Source organism: Vulpes vulpes, unplaced genomic scaffold, assembly GCF_048418805.1.
Source record: "Vulpes vulpes isolate BD-2025 unplaced genomic scaffold, VulVul3 u000000745, whole genome shotgun sequence".
NCBI classification, from domain to species: domain Eukaryota; kingdom Metazoa; phylum Chordata; class Mammalia; order Carnivora; family Canidae; genus Vulpes; species Vulpes vulpes.
This window is the reverse complement of record NW_027325754.1, coordinates 107,952-128,464: the sequence shown is the minus strand read 5'-3', so window position 1 is coordinate 128,464 and position 20,513 is coordinate 107,952. Positions and strand designations below refer to the sequence as shown.

The 20,513-nt window shown below is 43.5% G+C and overlaps 1 protein-coding gene across 1 annotated transcript in view; it reads left to right on the top strand.

Moving 5' to 3' along the window:
- The first annotated feature begins 7,871 nt into the window (after positions 1–7,871).
- Positions 7,872–20,513, top strand: part of LOC140596925 (adenylate cyclase type 1-like) — a 66,099-nt gene continuing 53,457 nt past the window's right edge. The window contains exons 1-2 of the mRNA XM_072745284.1: positions 7,872–8,009; positions 9,592–9,668. Of these exons, the coding sequence (XP_072601385.1) occupies positions 9,606–9,668 (63 nt within the window). The 5' untranslated portion in view covers positions 7,872–8,009; positions 9,592–9,605. The remainder of the gene's footprint in view (positions 8,010–9,591; positions 9,669–20,513) is intronic.

The following is a 20,513-nucleotide window of genomic DNA, read 5'->3' as shown; positions in this document are numbered from 1 at the left end:
TTCTTTCAGCAAATAGGTAGAAGTGCCCTAGTTTACACAGAAGAAATGCTTCCCCTAGACAACACAATCTCTGTTAAATTGGAAAGTAAGTATGCCCTCGGGCCATCGTAAACCCCTCAAGCTCTTAAACTTACTGGCAGAGAAAGGGACTACAATCATGGTTGAGGTGACTGATGTTATTTAACAATAGGAAATCAGATTGCTGCCGCACAATGGAGGCAAGAACCCTTTCTAGAACCTAGAGGTTTCTCTGGATTGCCTCACTTCTATAAAAGGTCAGGTAACAGAATAATGAAGCAATCCAATCAAGGCAGAAGCAATCAAAGGCTTATACCACAAGATCATATCACCAGATAAAGAATACTATAGCCCAGTCACTGACAGAGCTTAGAATACACATTGAATGGATGTAGCTAGAAGAATATAGAATTGTCATTTAAGGTCCTATGAGAGGTTACACAAGTTACGGGACTATGGCAGCTATATTTTATGTTAATTGAGAATTTCTTCTCTCACTTTTCCCCCTAGATTATCTTACATAAAGCTGGCATACTGAGGTTTGCCAACATTATAGATTTTATTTGGGAATATGACTGAACTGACATCAGGTCATAAGGTTATAGTAGGTGATGGGATTCATGTATCCCTTGTATTAGAGACACCTTTTTTTCGTCTGGAAAAGAAAAGATGCCAAGAATAAAGAGGAGTGGAATGCAGGAAATTTTCAATTTTTTCTTGCATATCCACACTCCGCTCTCTTTCTCAATGCCAAGGAGGCTGTCCTGTATGGACTACATCTGTGCACTTCCTTCTCTGGCTTCAGATTGGATCCGGCCAATGGGAGGAACCAGGAAGAGTTTGGAGGTTGGCAAAAAGTAAAGTCAAGATATCTACTCCCTTGGTTCTTCCTTGGAGAGTAGACATCATCTGTCCCCAAAAAAGGCCACAGTCTCTGTCAGGTGACCCTCTGCAAAAAGGTATTTTTTTATGAGCTCATATAATTGCCTTCTCCCTTTCTATTTAAGGTCTAGGAATAGTGATGACTTAACCGCTGATTACTAGCCCAGTGTACAACCAACTATTCCTTGTTTTATCTAAACTCTATTGACTCCTGTATAAGTAGTTCTCGTATTACATTTTCCTTGGCTACCTCCTGAAGTGTACATCTGTTTCCTGCTGATACAGATTTTTAGAAATGTAAGTGAGAACTGTAGCAGATACCCCACTCACATGATAAAGTTGATAGTTAAACCACTCTGATAAGCACTTAACCCAACATTTTCTCTATATTCAATTCTAGTTTTCAGTTAAACTCCCTAACATGCTTTCCTAAAAGTCTTCAACATTTTTTTGGTGTCATATTCTTCAACCAGTTAAAAAATATATGACGATATATCTGTAATATATCATGATTCTCTGTTCATGATTAATAAAGGTATTAGAGGAAACGAAAAGTAGAAAACTTAAAGGTAAAAAATAATAAAATAATTCTAATACTCTCTTTTTCTACCCCAGTAAAGTAACTTATGCATTCTTGAGGTGGATATAGTACATTCTGGAAACCATTGCCAATAAATAAATCATAGCATGCATTTCTTCTTGCTGTCAAAAATGGTTGTTCGTTGACATTGTTGGTTGATTGGCTGTTATACAGATACTATTTCATTTTGGTATTCACCTCACAGTGCTGAACGTGGGGTTGATTCTCTTACTGATTATTCTTAATGGTATAATATCAAGAAAAAGGAAAAGTTAATGGATAGGATTTCTTAGGTCAAAAATACGGATTAGGTTCAAGTGGTAGATGTGCATTGTGATCATAACATTGTCACATTTCATGGAAAAAGGTATGTTAAGGTATATATGTGTGTGAACTGTACATATATTTGAATTCTGATGAGGTGTAGTAAGTGGGGTTGGGTGGAATACAGAATCTGGAAAAGGAAATTTAGAATAGTGAGACACATAGAGTGGAATCATGAAAGCACAATTTGTTTTATTCTAAATATTAATCAGAATGTATTCCTTCAAGTCAGGTTAAAATACTGCAAGTTTCTATGATACTAAAAGCTTCATTAGGTTAATGAAGGTTTGTAAGGTTTACAGTTCTTTTTTTTTTTTTTTCACAATGCAATACCATTTTTTATTTATTGAATTAACAAAGATTAAAATGTTTGATCACACACTGAACTGGCCCGAGTGCAGAGAAACCACCAGCCTTTGAGAGCAATGGATGGCAATTCAGCATTCTCTGTCAAAATGTTTGATGCACGTACCCATTGACCCATAAATTCTACAGCTCTAGAATGTATTCCAAAGTCATACTTGCATATATGTATGCAGAGTTGGATGTACAAGGCTATTCACTGCAGCACGGTTTATAATAACAGAAGATTGGAGACAGCCCGAATGTCCATCAACAGGGGACTGCTTAAATAAATTGCCATACATCCATACAATGGAAATCTTTACGGCTGTTAAAAAAGAATGAGGCAGCTCTTTATGTACGGATATGAAACAATCTCCAAGATATATTGTTAAGTGAGAAAAGCAAAGTGCTGAACACTGTGATTAGAATGTTGCTCTTTGTGAGGGTTTTTTAAGGATATAGACATATACGTCTACAGTTATATATGCAGAGCATCCTTCTGGAAGGATGACAGTCTTTGCAATGTTTGGTTCTGTAGAGGGGAAAAAAGGTTCTGCAGGCTGGGAACAAAGGAGGGGGAGGTGCATTGTTCACTTTACCATATGCAAGTGTAACACATTCTAGTGGATTAGTAATAATTTTTAAAGCTTCTGTTGGTTCCTCTTGCCCAAGAATCAAATCTCTTGCCCTAACACCCAGAGCCCTTTTGGTTTTGACATGAGTCTATTCTCCTTGGTCTCCTGACACACCACCCCTAGAACCCTCCTCTCTGAGGACATTGAATTTCTCATTTCTCCTAAATGCACTGTGCTTTTTCATACCTCATTTACTGTTTTCTGCGTCTGGTATGCCCCCTTCACTTTCATTTGCCCTATGCAGGGTTACACATCATTCAAGACCCAGAAGTGGATATCTCAATGCACATTAACACATTAAAAGTTCTGAGGAGTCCTGCAAAGAAAAAAAAAAATATGAAGTCTATTTAGCCAGTGCATCCCTCACTTTGTAACCCCAGAATTTCCTTCCCTCAAACACTGAGAGAGATGTAGTGGCAGTGGAAGTGGAGTGTGTGTGGTTAGGGCGAATCGTCAGACAGAGGCTGAGTCAGAGGTGAAAACATAGTGAGTGATACCTGCAAAGCACCAAAGGTCCATGTTCTCTGCACAATGGGGAAACCTTTTCCCTTGGTGACAGCTCAGCAGGCAGACACATGAAACAGATAAGAGGGAAGGAGGGAGAGAACCCTCATTGTTGAAGTAACTGGAGGCAGGTTCTATTCACCATCGATGGAAGAAAAGTTTCCTCTTGATTCTTTTACTATTGAGAGTCAAAATAACTGGAGCCACAGAGATAGTGTTGGAGATTCTCTAAGAGTGGGAATAATAAGCAATTGCATCAGAGCCTGAGAATTTTCTGCATGTGGAGTTAAAATCCCTGATATGATGTAGAGAAGTAAGAGACATAGGGACTGTTCCATGCAACAGCTGGGCTGGGACGCCCACCAAAGAATACAAGATCCCATCATGGCACCCATGATAGATAGCAGACAAGAGCTATCCTGGTCATGGTCTCATCACACTCCTTAGAGCTAATGCTCAGCCTTCCTTTCCAACTCCCTCAACCGAACTGCATTTTTAAGATCTCTAGGGAATGCCCCACCTGGCCCAGCCATTCAGAAACCCTGCTCCTCAGTGCAGACTCCCCAGGCCATTTGCCCCAGCCCCGCAAGCGTGACTCAGACATGTGGAGCATCAAAATCTTCTCCGCTTCTTCACAGCCACAGCCTAGTCTAAGACCTCGTGCTGCACCTGGCAACATTCTCCTAATTTCCTTCCCGATTCCATCCTGTCCCTAGTCCACACAGCTGTCAGAGCGCTTAAAAAAAAAATCAGATCATGTCATTCCTCCATTTAAAGCCATTAAGTGGGGTTTTCCTTTACTGTTTTAGTTTGCTTTGTTTTTAACAGCTTTATAGAGATACAATTCAAATACCATACTATTCAACCATTTCATGGTTTTTAGAATATTCGCAATTGTGCAACCATGACCACAATCAATGTTAGAATATTTTAATCACGCCCAAAAGAAACCCCTCACCCCTTAGCTGTCACTCCCCAAGCACCTCACACACACAGCCTGAAAACCACTGATCTATTTTCCACCTCTATGGATTTGCCCATTATTGACATTTCATATAAATGGAAACATATAGTAACTGGTCTTCTGTCACTGGTTCTTTCAGTTACCATAATGTTTTCAAAGCCCATCCATGTTGTAGTATGTATCATCTTTTTTTTTTTTTTTTTGTTTTGTTTTTTTTTTTGTTTTTTTGTTTTTTTTTTTTTAATTAATTTTTATTGGTGTTCAATTTACCAACATTTTGAGTTAATTTTCATGTGTGATATGAGGTATGGATCCAAGTTCATTTTACTTGTGGATATTTAATTTTTCCACCACTGCTGTCGAAAAAGCCATCCTTTCTCCTACTGCACTGCCTTTGTCAAGTATCAGTTGTCCACGTATGTCTGGGTTTATTTTAGGGCTTTCTGTTCCATCGATCAGTTTGTTATTACACCAATACCATGCTGTTGAGTCTTGATATTAATGCCAAGAGATCTTTTAGCAGGAAAACAATAGGCAGGATGTTCTGCAGGGAATTTTTTTTTCATTTTTAAATTTTAATTCCAGTATAGTTAACATACTGTGTTATATTAGTTTCAGGTGTACAATATAGTGATTCAGCGTTTCTATACATTATTCAGTGCTCATCATGATAAGTATACTCTTTAATATCTATCAGCTATTGCACCCACCCCCTACTCATCTCTTTCTGGTAGCCATCAGTTTGTTCTCTATAGTTGAGTCTGTTTTTTGGTTTGCCTCTTGTTTTTTTTCTTCATTTGTTTTCTTAAATTTCACAAGTGAAATCATATGATAATTTGTCTTCCTCTGACTTCTTTCACTTAGCATTATAACCTCCAGATCCCATCCATGTTATTGCAAATGGCAAGCTTCATTCTTTTTATGGCTGAGTAATTTTCGTGTGTGTGTACAGGTGTACACACCACCTCCTCTTTATCCATTTGTTGATTGATGGACACTTGGGCTGCTTCTATAATTTGGCTATTGTAAATAATGCTTCAGTAAATGTAGAGTTCCATGTATCCTTTCAAATTAATGTTTTTGAGTTGTTTGGGTAAATATCCGGTAGTAGAATTACTGGATCATAGGGTAATTCTGTTTCAAAATTTTTAAACAACCTCCATACTGTGTTCCACAGTTAGTTTTTCCCACCAACAGAGCACAAATGTCCCTTTTTCCTCTACATCCTCGTCAACACTTGTGGTTTTGATTTTAGCCATTCTGACAGGTGTGAAATAATATCTTAATGTGATACTGGTGTCTGTTTACCTGATGATGAGTGACATGGAGCATCTTTTCATGTGTCTATTGGCTATCTGGATGTCTTCTTTGGAGAAATGTCCGTTCATCTCTTCTGCCCATTTTTTAATTGGATTTCTTTCTTTCTTTCTTTCTTTCTTTCTTTCTTTCTTTCTTTCTTTCTTTCTTTCTTTCTTTCCTTTTCTTTTCTTTTCTTCCTCTTTCTTTCTTTCTTTCTTTCTTTCTTTCTTTCTTTCTTTCTTTCTTTCTTTCTTTCTTTCTTTCTTTCTTTCTTTCTTTATTGAGTTCTTATATTTTGGATACTAACCCTGTATCAGGTATGTTGTTTACAAATATCTTCTCCCATTCCCTACATTGCCTTTCAGTTTTGTTGATTGTTTGCTCTGATGTACACAAGCTTTTTATTTTTATTTATTTATTTATTTATTTTTTAAAATTTTTTTTATTTATGATAGTCACAGAGAGAGAGAGAGAGGCAGAGACACAGGCAGAGGGAGAAGCAGGCTCCATGCACCGGGAGCCCGATGTGGGATTCAATCCCGGGTCTCCAGGATCATGCCCTGGGCCAAAGGCAGGCGCCAAACCGCTGCGCCACCCAGGGATCCCCCACAAGCTTTTTATTATGATGTAATCTCAATAATTTATTTTTGCTTTTGTTTTCTTTGCCTCAGGAGACATACCTTAGAAAAATATTGTTGGAGTTGATGTCAGAGAAATTACTGCCTGTACTCTCTTGTAGGATTTTTTTATGGTTTCCGGTCTCACATTAGGTCTTTAATCCATTTTGAGTTTATTTTTGTGTATGGTCTAAAAAGCGGGCCTGTTTTCCTTCTTTTGCACATAGCTGTCCAATTTTCCCAACACCATTTTTTGAAGAAACTGTCTTTATTCCATTGGATATTCTTTCCTCATTTGAAGATTAGTTAACCACAGAGATGAGGGTCCATTTCTGAGTTCCCTATTTTGTTCCATTGATTTATGTGTCTATTTTTGTGCCCGTACCCATACTGTCTTGATGATTGCAAGTTTGCATTGCGGTGCCTCTGGTTTTGGTTAACCTTTTCAACATTTCTTTTTTTAATTTTTTTATTTTTTCAGTCTCAAATCTATTATATTTAATTTAATTTAATTTTTTTAATAATAAATTTATTTTTTATTGGTGTTCAGTTTGCCAATATACAGAATAACACCCAGTGCTCATCCCGTCAAGTGCTGCCCTCAGTGCCCGCCACCCAGTCACTCAGTGCCCCCCACCCCCCGCCCTTCTCCCCTTCCACCACCCCTAGTTCGTTTCCCAGAGTTAGGAGTCTTTCATGTTCTGTCTCCCGTTCTGATATTTCCCACTCATTTCATCTCCTTTAAATATATAATTAAATATATAAGTAATATATAATTTATAATATTAAAAATAATTAAATATATAAATAATATAAACAATAATAAAAAATTATATATAAATAATATTCTAAAAGTATAAAGAGCTTATACAACTCAATACCAAAAACCCCCCAAAAATAATCCAATTAAAAAATGGGCATGGGACCTGAATAGACACTCTTCAAAGAAAGATATACAGATGGGGCAGCTCCAGTAGCTCAGCAGCTTAGTGCCCAGGGTATGATCCTGGAGACTCCGGATCGAGTCCCACTTCGGGCTCCCCGCATGGAGCTTGCTTCTCCCTCTGCCTGTGTCACTGCCTCTCTCTGTGTGTCTCTCATGAATAAATTAAAAAAAAAAAGATATGCAGATGGCCAACAGACCTAGGGGGCCCCTCCTGGCTCCCCGGAGGGCGGGCCTCTGTGCGGGGGGCGCGGCCTGGAGCCTGCCCAGCACCTGACCCCGAGCGTGACCCGAAGGGGGCCAGGGGGTGGCCGCGGGAGGAGCTGGGCCTCGATGCCTTGACCCGACACGACCCGACCGTCCCCGTGGCAGGAGGTTGCGCTGCTGCCCCGCTGCTCCAGGCCCGCGGTTCCTGGCGCTGCGGGCTCCCGGCAGCGGCTCTGCAGGCCTCGGCCCCGGCGCGCAGGTCGGCGTGGGCCCCGGGAGGCGTGAGGGGCCCCGGGGTGGCTGTGCCAGAGGCATCTGGCCCTTGCGTGTGGCGCGGCGGGTGTCTGGGAGGGACCGCGCGGGGGACAGCGGGCCTCGGGGGAGGCGGGGCGCGACCTGTTGGCCGAGGGGGGTAGCGGTGGGGCCTCCTCCTGGCGGCTCAGGGAGGGTGCGGGGGCCCCCCCCCCGGGGCTCAGGGAGGTGCCGCGGAACCCATGCGCGCGCGCTCAGAGGGCTTAGGGTGCAGGCACCCTCCACCCTCAGGGCACGGCCTTGGGGCGGCGGCTTGAGGGCCTGGGCTGCTGGGCCCCGGGAGCCCCCCCAAGGCCCTGGCTCTTCCTCCCCGCTCTCAGGTGCCTCCTGAGCGCCCCAGCCTGGCCGGGAGCCCGCCCCCCGCCTTGGTCCCTATCAGGTGAGTACGGCTCCCTCTGACACTGTTGAATTTTGAAGCGTTCCCCTTTCTGCGCATCCTGTCCAGCGTTTGGTGTTTCCTGTCTGGCCAGTGCTGCCCCTTCTCACCGCTGTGAGGTGGGATCTCGTTGTGGCTTTGATCTGTTATTTCCCTGATGCAAATGCAGTGATGTGGGCACTTTCTCATGGGCTTGTCGGCCACGTCTGTGTCTTGCTCTGTGCCGGTTCCATTGGTGTCTTTTGCCCATTTCCGGATTGGATGGTTGGTTTCTCTGCTGTGGAGCTGAATAGGTTCTTTCGAGATCTCGGATGCTGGCCCTTTATCTGAAGGGTCAATTGCACAAAGCTTCTCCCATTCTGGAGATGGTCTGTTGGTTTTGTTGAGTGTCTCTTTGGCTGTGCGGAAGCTTCTCATCCTGGTGAAGTCCCAGTAGTTCATCTTTCCTTTTGTTTCTCTGGCCTTCATGGGTGTATCTTGCAAGAAGTTGCTGTGGCCAACTTTTGGATGGGCGTTGCCTGTGTTCTCCCCCAGGGTTCTAATGGAGGAGACTTGTCTTTTTTCCAGTGGATGGTCTTTCCTGCTTGGTCGAATATATGGTCTTGACCATCGAGTTGAGGGTCCACTTCTGGATTCCTCTTCTGTTCCATTGGTGGCTGTGTCTGTTTTTGTGCCTGTACCACACTGTCTTGGTGAGCACAGCTTTGCAGCGCAACCCGAAATCCGGCATTGTGCTGCCCCCCGCTGTGGTTTTCTTGGCTACTATTCCCGTGGCCATTCGGGGTCCTTTCTGATTCCACACAAATCTTCCAATGATCTGTTCCAGCTCTCTGAAGAGAGTCCGTGGTATTTTTGATCGTGATTGCGTTAATTGTGTAAATTGCCCACGTTGACGTTTTCCCAATATTCATTCTTCGGATCCATGAGCATGGAATAGTTAGCCATCTCTTTGTCTTCCTCAGTCTCTTTCAGACGTGTTCTGTCGTTTTTCGGGTTGAGATCCTTTACCTCTTTCGTTAGGTTTATTCCTAGGTAGCTCATGCTTTTGGGTGCCATCGTAAATGGGGTCGACTCCTTAATTTCTCTTTCTTCAGTCTCATCGTTAGCGTCTAGAAAGGCCACTGACTTCTGGGCATTGATTTTGTACCCTGCCACACTGCCGAATTTGCTGTATAAGTTCTAGCAGTCTTGGGGTGGAGTCTTTTGGGTTTTCTAGGTGTACGGTATCATGTCATCTGCGAAGAGGGAGAGTTTGACTTGTTCTAGGCCGATTTGAATGCCTTTTATTTCTTTTTGTTGCCTGATGCTGAGGCTACGATGTCTAGTGTTATGTTGAATAGCAGTGGTGAGAGTGGACATCCATGTCTCCTTCCTCATCTTCTTTGGGGAAAGGCTCCCAGTGTTTCCCCCTTGGGAATGATAATTTTCTGTGGGCTTTTCGTAGACGGCTTTGAAGATGCTGAGGAACGTTCCCTCTATCCCTATACTCTGAAGCGTTTGGATCAGGAATGGATGCCGTATTTTTTCAAATGCTTTCTCTGGATCTATTGAGACGATCACCTGGTTCTCGTTTTTTCTCTTGCAGATCTGATCAGTCACATGGAGTGTTTGACGAGTGTAGACCCAGCCTTGCGTCCCAGGGATAAATGCCACCTGGTCACCGTGAGTAACTTCTCAATGTACTGTTGGATCCTATTGGCTCGTATCTTTTTTTTTTTTAATTTTTTTTTAATTTATTTATGATAGTCACACAGAGAGAGAGAGAGAGAGAGAGGCAGAGACACAGGCAGAGGGAGAAGCAGGCTCCATGCACTGGGATTCCGACGTGGGATTCGATCCCGGGTCTCCAGGATCGCGCCCTGGGCCAAAGGCAGGCGCCAAACCGCTGCGCCACCCAGGGATCCCTATTGGCTCGTATCTTGTTGAGAACTTTTGCATCCGTGATCATTGGGGACATCGGTTTATAACTCTCCTTTTTGGTGCGGTGGGATCTTCTTCTACTTTTGGACTTAAGGTGATGGTGGCCTCATAGAATGAGTTTGGAAGTATTCCGTCTCCAGAAGCTTCAGCTGGCCTCACTGTAGTCTCTGTGGCAGGCTCTTGATTGGGTTCAGGATGTGGCTCAGTGGCCAAAGTCATTCGCTCAACTGAGGCAGTTGGCAGGTCCGGCATGTGCGGGAACCCAAAAGCATACACCTGGGCGTGCTCTTCCTCCAGGGTGGCCACGGGTACAGGTAGCTCTTGCATGTCGGCACAGTGAGTCAGAGGTGTTACCACCACGTGCATTGGTTTGGTCTCAGCAGCCTGGCTTCTCGGCTCGAGCCGTGACCAGCTCGATCACCTCTGGCCCTGAAGCTTAAAAGGCTGCGAGGTAGGAGCTGGGGCCGGTTGTTGAGGTGGTTCAGGATATTGCACAGGGGCGGACACTAGTTGCTCCACTGATCCGGGTGGCCGCACTGGCATGTGGCGGACCCTGATAGCATGCGCCGGACATCATCTACCGCGAGGGTGGCCGAGATTGCAGGTGGGTCCTCCTTGTCGGGAGAGTGAATCAGAGGTGTGACTACCTCGTGCATTGGCTTCGACTCCTCAGCTGGCATCTGCGCTCTGGCCAAGCACTCAGCACCGACAGCCCTGCCCAGCTCGATCACCTCAAGCCCAGAAGCTTCATTAGGCCCCACCTTCGGAGCTGGGGTGGGCTGCTGACATGGTTCATGATGTTGTTCAGGGGCCGAAGCTAGTTGCTGCACTGAGGCAGGTGACTCCTTTGGCAAGGCATGCCAGGGACATTGATAGTGGGTGCCCGGGGTAGCTCTTCTTGCAGGGTGGCCAAGTGTGCAGGTGGCTCCTCCAGGTCGGGACAGTGAATCAGAGGTGTGACTGCCATGTAAATTGTCTTGGCCTCAGCAGCTGGCATCTCGGCTCGAGCCAAGCCCTCAGCACCAACTGCCATGCCCGGCTCGAACTGCTCAGGCCCATAAGCTTCAGCTCGCCCCCTTGTAGTAGCTCTGGCGGGCTCTTGATTTCGTTAAGGATGTTGCTCAGTGGCCGAAGTCGGTTGTTCCACTGAGTCAGGTGGCTGCTCCGTCACGTGGGGGATCCCGATAGCATGCCCCTTGGCGTGCTCTTCCTCCAGGGTGGCCGTGGAAACAGGGACTTTTTCACATTTCAAATACATTATTGCATATTTCCTTATGTTAAAAAAATAACTGAGTCCATGGCTTAAAAATTCTTATTTACTGATGCATTTAAATCTTTCTCATAACGATCTATGGCATTTAATGTATTAGTGAAATTGTTCATATCGGTGCCTCCGGTAGCTTTTCCTTCTGTACTTGTGGTGTTCCTGTTTATATCATTCGGATATCTTTTGAAAATCAATGACATTCCTTAGAACCCTGAAGATTTCCCCGGTGTTGTGTTTTTTTTTTCTTTCTAGTGTCATATATTTCCATTTATTGGACCTACTGAATACATCAGTTAAATGTTTGCTTATTTTAAATAAGCCCTTTTCTTTGTTTTGAATTTTTATTTTTATTTTTTATTTTTTGAATTTTTAATTTTTTATTGGAATTCAATTTGTCCACATATAGCACAACACCCAGTGCTCATCCCGCCAAGTGCCTCCTTCATTGCCCATCACCCAGTCACCCCACCCCCCCACCCACTTCCCCTTCCACTACCCCTTGTTTGTTTCCCAGAGTTAGGTGTCTCCTGTTTTGTCACCCTCACTGATACTTTCACTCATTTTCTCTGCTTTGCCTTTATTCCCTTTCACTAATTTTTATATTTCCCAAATGAATGAGACCACATAATGTCAGTCCTTCTCCGATTGACTGTTTTCACTCAGCATAATGCCCGGGACAGCTGCACCCCAATGTTTATTTATTTTTTATTTTTTTAAATTTTATTTTATTTATTTATGATAGGCACACAGTGAGAGAGAGAGAGAGGCAGAGACACAGCCAGAGGGAGAAGCAGGCTCCATGGACCGGGAGCCTGACGTGGGATTCGATCCCGAGTCTCCAGGATCGTGCCCTGGGCCAAAGGCAGGCACCAAACCGCTGCGCCACCCAGGGATCCCTGCACCCCAATGTTTATAGCAGCAATGTCCACAGTAGGCAAACTGTGGAAGGAGCCTCGGTGTCCATTGAAAGATGATGGATCAAGAAGCTGTGGTGTGGCGGGCAGTCATGGCGGCTCACCTAAAGAAATGAGTGTACGAGGACTTCACTAAGGTGGTCCAGCAACAACAGGAGGAAATTGCAACCAAGAAAGGAGAAGAGAGCTAACATTAATGAAACTAACTCTAAAGCAGTTGACTGCCAAGCTGATTGTTAAATTGGTTATTATGGAAACAGGAGAACCAACTCACACACTTAGAAATGAGATCCCAGACTGGAAGCACTGGTAACTGTAGCTGCTCATAATGTAAGTTAAATAATTCCTTGACAACCTGAGTAGATCTATATCAACATGGCGGTCTTCTATGTAATTTAGGGTGTTTAGTAGGAAATTATTGAATGGACTTCATGATTCCCTAGAGCTTATTTTTGAGAGGTGCTAGTGAATCAGGCGGGATAAAAATGAATGCTCAAAAAAGTCCTGTTTCCATCTTACACATTTGGGGAAACTGTAAGAATATGTCCAAAGAATCTTGGTCTTCAGTAGTTTTATATACAGTAATAACTAACACCATAAAATAGCACTTATTTAGATAGAATTGATGGTAGACGTGGCAGTACTACATCCTTTTCTACAACGTCTGATCGTTTGTAGTACTTCAGACCTTTCCATCAGGCGTCAATATTAAATATAGAATACCTCTAGAAAGTGTGAAAATAATTTTGTCTTTGGAATTAGATAACGTGACGTTTTTCCGTGTGTCCCATTGGACTTTTCTAGTGATGATCCTCCTAGGATGATGCTTTATCAGTCGGTGTCTGGATTTTATGGACTAAAAACCTGATATTTTCTTTTACAGTTGAAATCTGTAAATTATCTTTATACTTAATTTTCTATGTCTTTTCGTAGCAAAAAGTAAGCAAAATATGCCAAGACAAAGAATGATGGTCCCCCCACCAAACCTTGAGCATAACCGTTGAGGAACAAGAACTGTTGGAGATCTATGTGTGTGTATCTGTACGTACATCCATGCACACATGGCAAGATTTAACAGAAATCACAATTCCGACATCATCTGTGGTTTATGTCACAGCTCTTCTCTGTCGTCAGCCTCTGTTTTTCTCTTTGGGCTTTCGTTGAAAAATACTCGGCCTCATGTCTTTCGCTCTGAGACTTTAACTGTAATCCTTGAAATCTTAATTTCAGTTCAGAACCCCTAGTCTTAGAACTCATGAGTCTCCAGATTTCCATGACTGTCACCAAAAGTTGAAAATCCTATCGGTTTGCCCTTTTTTTTTTTTTAAACTAAAGACTTAAAGAAAGAAAGAAAAAATGCTACTTTCTGTCTTGACAAACATGAGGAAGAAACTGCAAACAGGAATACAGGTGGTAGCAACTCCTTCCGTTGCCTCCCCTTGTACTTTTAAAAGAGCTTTGTTATGTGGTTAATGATGGAGAAAGTTGACAACATGCACTGTATGTGTCTGCTGTCCGCAAATTGTATTGTGTGACCATATATTTTTCCCAGTCATTGAAAGGATTCTCCCAGTGTGATACCTCTTCATTTTAAAAAAGTGGTTTTTTCTCCTTTATAATAGTCATCATTTGGTTCTGGATGTATTACACTGAGTGAAGTAAGTCAATCGGAGAAGGCAAACATGGTAATGTCTCATTCATTTGGGGCATATAAAAATAGTGAAAAGGAAGAAAGGGGAAAGGAGAACAAATGAGTGGGAAATATCAGAAAGGGAGACAGAACGTGAGAGACTCCTCACTCTGGAAAACGAACAAGGGGTGGAAGAAAAGGAGGTGGGGTGGGGGTGTGGGGTGACTGGGTGATGAGCATTGAGGGGGGCACTTGATGGGATGAGCGCTGGGTGTTATGCTGTATGTTGGCAAACTGAACTCCAATTAAAAAAATCATCATTATTTTATGACATTTATAAAATGCAATAAAAGATAAGGAAACCATCCTGAGAGGCAGGATGCCTCTCTCATTTGGCCATCTTTTTAACATGTTTTACTTATTTTCCTCCCTTATTATTTAAGGCTTTTTTGGATGTATGCACTGACTTTTTTTATCCGCTATGTTTTTGAGGAATAAGCTCTTCAATTTACAGGTGCTGTATCTTTTATAGTCATAAATTCATTGGTTTCTAGAAAGACACATTTGCTTCCATGTATCCATTAGAGTGCAACAATACTGAACTCCTATGGGATTTTCCACTGATGAAAGTTGTTTTTATACTTACCTGTTGTATTGAAGCAGGTCTGAAGACCAGGCAGAAAGCTGACTAGTGATCTGAATTGCAAAATGTTGAGAACTAACCAGTGGGTTGTCATGGTGCGTAATGACTGTGTGTATGTGTGTGTGTGTGTGTGTGTGTGTGTGTGCGCGCGCGCGTGCGCGCGCCTAATGACTCTTAAGTCCAGAGGAAGTTTATTAATTATTTGAAGTAAAGACAACACAGTCAGTTGTACGAGATCCTTACCTAGAAGGTGTTGATATTATTTGAAGAAATCAATACAACTAAACCTTCGAAAGTTTTAGAAGAAGTTACCAAAAAATCAAAACCTGAGCTGCAGAAAAGAAAAGTCATGTATCTGAGGTGACAAACGTAAGGGAAGCAAGTAAGTGCAGGAAAGCTGGAAGCTCTCGATTGGTTGGGGCCACAGAGAGTTTGGACAAGACAACAGGATGTGCCACTTTTGTTTTGTAGGGAAGTGTCTTTTGTGACCATCATATTTGTAAATGGGTTTTCCGTTGGTTTTGTCGGCAACAATGTTTGCCACTCCTCTGGTCTAACTGGACGGAGACATGCCTCGCTCCTGTTACCACTAGTCCATGTGTGCAGTGCTGTTGTTTGGCTTTGGAAATGTGAACTTTGTGGATAAAACAGGGAAGCTTCTCTGGCATCGAGTGGAAAACAAAGAGCCCACACAAGGCTCTGTAGGGATGGTGTGTGTGCATGCGTGCGCACGAGATACTCTCATAACAGGAAATATACAGTACTCAATTTCATCAACAGTAGCTCAAATTTAGTTACTGGAGCAGTGGTTTCAGTGAACACTGTATTCTCTGCTTCAGGTTTTTGTAGAAGCGACTAATTTGGAAAGTGTAGTTCCGTGAAGAACTACAAATTCATTAGAATATAGCTGACCTCCCCACAACGTGGGGATTAGGGGTCTCGACAGCATCCCCCAGCACAGCTGAAAATCCATGTACGATTTTTGATTCTGCCAAAACTGGACTGTTACTAGTAGCCCACTGTTGATTGGAACCTTACCGATGATATAAACAGTAGACTAATATGTATTTTACAATGAAGTGAGCTGGGGAAAAGAGAATGTTATTTAAATCATAAGGAAGCGGGGCGCCTGGGTGGTGCAGTCATTGGGCGCCTGGGCGATGCCGTCAGTTAAGTGCCTGACTCTTGGTTTTGGCTCAGGTCATGATCTCATGGTCTCTGGATGAAGCCCTGCATCGGGATTCATGCTCAGCAGTGAGTCTACTTGGAATTCTCTCCCTCTGCCCCTCCAACTTGTGTACACACTCTTTCTCATTCTCTCTTAAATAACTAACTAAATCTTTAAAAAAAGAAAATCATGGGAGTAAAGACATGTATGGTGCTGTACTGTATAAAGAAGTGGACCCACGGATGCAAACACATGTTGTTCAAGGAACAACTGTACTCTTACCTTTTATGTATATATCTCCCACTTACTAAACTGTGATCGTTAGACAGCCATCAGCAGTTGTCCCTAAGGCTAATGACCTCTTTTTTTTCTCTCTCCTACTCCTAGTCTGCAGAACAGGAATGCTGCCCCTCTCTTCTGCATTAGCAGGAAAAGATCTCTGAGGGCAATTTAGAAGACCTGGTGTCTGTTTCCACGCTTGCCCTTTCCAAGCTGGGTCACCTGTCCTCACTCCACGGGGCCTTTGTTCTGTTACGTGTGCTTGAATAGTAGATGGTGGTCAAAGAGTCTCATACAGTACAATCGCGTTGGAAACTGCTGAGCGCACGACTTACAGGAGAGCCACCCCGCCCCGGGTCCCCTGCCCTGCGTGCCCGCTCTTTGTGGCGCTCACCACCTTGTGACATGTTACAGATTTATTCAGTCATTGTCTCTTCCACCCCCCGAGGAAGACCAAACCCTGTGGATGGGGGCAGACGCCTGATGTGTTTTGCACCTCGCTGTGTCATCCGCGCCTGCGTCAGAGCGTGTCGGAAACCACATGAGGCTCGCGGTGAATGTTTCTGGAGTGAATTAGTTATTAGGATCCAGACTGTATTTCTGGGTAATAATTTAGAGTTCACTAAAACCTAAGTTCCTATTAGGGTTTTATGTGTCTGTCAGCGGCTTTATGACGTTATTTGGTTTGCATGAAAAACTCTATTCCTCCTACAGGATAGAATTCGAAGAGCAATTTATATTTAGAAGATGTTTATAATAAGCCTTATGGGCTCGGTTTATCGTAGTAGTCTCTTGTTATTCAAATGCTATATTTTCTCAAATGTAGATTGTACAGTTGTGCCTGGGAGGCGTGTGCAGTGCATGAAAGTAGGATCTGTGAGGCACTCTAGCCATCGTCACAGCATATGGTATTCCTGTAGACACTTCCTTAAACCACAAAATATTGGCACATTGCTTTCTTTCTTAGCAGGTAGAAAATGTACATGATAATAAAAATGTTACCTGATAGAAGAAATTTAATTTATTTGTTTCACAATGAAGAGTCTGACGATGAGGGATGTGTCCTAAATGGCTACCTACTTATGCCTCATGCTTATTATATGTGTCAGATTGAAATATTTCCCATCATCCTGGTAAGTTGAGGAGTAAGGCCCCCTGAATGCGACCCAAACACAAGGGCATGAGGCTTTGCTCGAGGTGTGGTGCATGGCAATTAGTCCTTTCTGTTTACAGTCACTCCGGGGTGGGGTTCGAGTCTGGAGTGATATCCTCTCCTGTCCTGCTTTCCGTGCTGTTTGTAGGTGGACACATCCCACATTTGTCATTCTCCCACTGAATTGTATATCCAACTACTCATGTAACCTCTCCTCCAGTTTCTGCAAAGAAACATGATCTCACCAACTCCCCCCGAACACACTCATCTGTTTTCTTCACCCCTATGACTTGACTGCAAAGCTGTCTTCCCAGTTACTCAGCCTCCAGACCTCAGAGGTGTCTTTAATTCCTTGCTGTCTTTCAAACCCCCATCCAGTGCATCAGCAAAATACCTTTTATCTTGACCTTCAATATAGATCCAGAATCCAGCTGTTTTCTATTATCTCCACTGCTAGATCCCAATTCAAGAGACCATCTTCTCTTGCCTGAATTCTTCAGAAGCCTTTTGTGGGGTTTTCCTGCCTTTCCCCATGCCCCGCTGTAAGATTCTACATGGAGCAGCCATCTCGATCCACTTAAAGCAAAAGTAAGATCCTATAACTCTTCTGATACCATTTGAAGGCTCACCCAGCTCAGTCACTGTAAAAGCCAAAGTGAGGATGGTGGTCAGAAGGCCTACGTGATCTGTCTGCCCTTCCTTGTCTCCTTTATCACAACCTCTATGTCTGCCTTCCTGACCACTCTGTGTCTTCCTTTACTGTTTCTCAGAAACCCATACAAGTGCCCACTCTTGGACTCATTCTAGCCCGTTCCCTCGCCTAGAAAATTCTTTATCTCGAATTTCTCTCAGAAAGCCTTCTCTTGCTTCAAGTCTGTTCCCAGAGGTAAACTGTTCATGAAGGCCTACATTGATCATTTATTCTAACTGTAAATCCCATCTCCCTGGCACCCCTCATTTCCGTTGTCCTGCTCCATTTTTCTTTGCTACACGTCTCTTTCTAAAATGCGATGTGATGTTTTGTATTCGTTGCTAATTACTGGTTTCCCACTCTAAAAGCTTCACCAGAGCAGGAACTTTTGCATCTTTCTGTCTCTGCTCTACCCAATGAGGTGAAGACCGTGCTTTACACAAGATAATAGCTTATTGAATAATTGAACAAATAAACTATAAGATACAGAATTTCCACTCACTCCTTGGACAGATATATTGAGTGCCAACGATGTGCCAGTCCCTGTACCAGCCATTGCCATACAGTAGAAAGCAAAAGTCTCTTGTACCCACGGAGCGTGCCCACGGCCTATCCAGAGGACAGTCACTTTAGAAATATTCATACAAACAAGTGCCTCCAAGAAAATTGGGAAAGGTGCTATGAAAGAAAATGACAATGTACCATAAAATATCATAATGGAGAGAAGTAGCTTAAATTGGAGGTTCAGGGACGACCTCGTTAAAGAAGTAACATATCTGATGAACATTGTAAGGCTCAGTTCCTACATAGGAAATCTTAATAGCAATTGAGATGTTGAAGAATGTAAAAAAAAATGTTGATGGGAGTCTCCAAAATTGAGAAAGATTGAAAAATGGTCAGGGCAGGTGGAACATAATTAATAGATAGGAGAGCAGCATTAGATGTGACTAAAGAAGTCAGCATGGACTAGATCACACCAGGCTTTATTGGCTCAGAGGGTTTTGATTTCATCCAAGGTGCAAGGAGAAGATTTTGAAGAGAACTAATAAGCAAAGTAACAACATAATGATGTTTGGGGCTTTGCACTATTAGGCTACCTGTTGTGAGTTTGGGAATGATTCAGAAAAGAACAGAGTTAGGGACACCTGTTGTGTGTGGGGGGCTCAGTCGGTTGAGCCTTTGCCTTTTGGCTCAGGTCAGGACCCCAGGGTCCTGGGATCCGCCCTGCGTCAGGATCCCTGCCCACTGGGGCGTCTGCTTCTTCCTCTCCCTCTGCCCCTCCCTGCCCCGACTCATGCACTCTCTCTCATCCTCTCTCTAGGAGATAAAAGTCGTCTTTAAAAAAATTGAAAGACTTGAGTTACAAGTTGGAAGGCCACCCAGAATGCAAAGATATTAGTTCTAGTGAGAGATGACAGTGGGACATACAAATGTGACCTGGGTGCTGACTATAGAGAAGAAAATAATAAGATGGATGTAAAGTATATTTTAAATTAGAACGGTCATGGGTTAGATGTAGAAAGAGATATGGCTGCCTGGTTTCAGTCATAAGCAAATGGATGGATACAGGTAGATAGAAATGTTGGGGTGAGAAACAGATAACAACATGATGAATCATTGACCACCTTTGTAGGGAGATGGGGATTAGGTATCAGATGATCGGGATCCCTGGGTGGCTCAGCGGTTTGGCGACTGCCTTTGGCCCAGGGCGCGATCCTGGCATCCCAGGATCGAGTCCCACGTCAGGCGCCCAGCATGGAGCCAGCTTCTCCCTCCTCCCGTGTCTCTGTCTCTCTCTTTCTCTCTCTATATCTATCATGAATAAATAAATCCTTAAAAAAAAGGAGATAAAAGAATTATGTCCATTGTTTGAGTTTAATCGGGTTCATTTTGGTGATCATCCCATACTTTTTTTTTTTAATTTTTATTTATTTATGATAGTCACAGAGAGATAGAGAGAGAGGCAGAGACACAGGCAGAGGGAGAAGCAGGCTCCATGCACCGGGAGCCCGATGTGGGATTCGATCCCGGGTCTCCAGGATCGCGCCCTGGGCCAAAGGCAGGCGCCAAACCGCTGCGCCACCCAGGAATCCCCATCCCATACTTTATACATGTTGTCCCGTATTGTCCCAGAAGGCTCTGAAAGAGTGCCTGAGTCTCACAGCTTTGCACGGAATGAACACAACGGGCTAGATACTTAAGGCACGGAAAGCTTGTGAGATGTTGTGTAATATGCACCATCCTGAGTATCTCATTTCATCCTCACAACAGTAAATGTAGAGTCCGTCTTCCTCAGTTCTTGTCTTCAGGGTCTGGGCTTGGAAAAATCTCCACCTGCTCTTCCTTTATTTTCACTGTGGGTTGTGATTTTTTTTTTTTTTTGAGTCTGGGTAGACCAGATGGGACCAGGTGAGGAGCAAGGATTTGGCCTACAGCAAAGCTTGGGAAGGAATGTAAATATCTGTAAATATCGCGAGCCCTGAGAGGACAACGCCCACAGCAGAATGTCCATGTGAATGAATCACCGACACGGCAAGCCTGGGCACAGGACAAGGGTAGGTATTCTAGGGGTCCAAACTTGGCAGGGGACACAATGAGAAACGGGGAAAGCGTGCAGCTGTGAAAGGTGTCCCCACAACAGGACAGCCACAGGCGAAGGTGGTATTCAAGAGTTCGGATAAAGGTTGGCACCTCATTGTTTTGGAGAAACACACTGAGAATGCAGTTTGGGTAGCTAGGATTGTTAAGAGGCCCATGTGATGGAACAATCAGAATATCCTTGCAGAGCCGTTTCATCACTAGTGTTCAGTGCCCTTCTTGAATTCCTGGGTGAGACCAACAG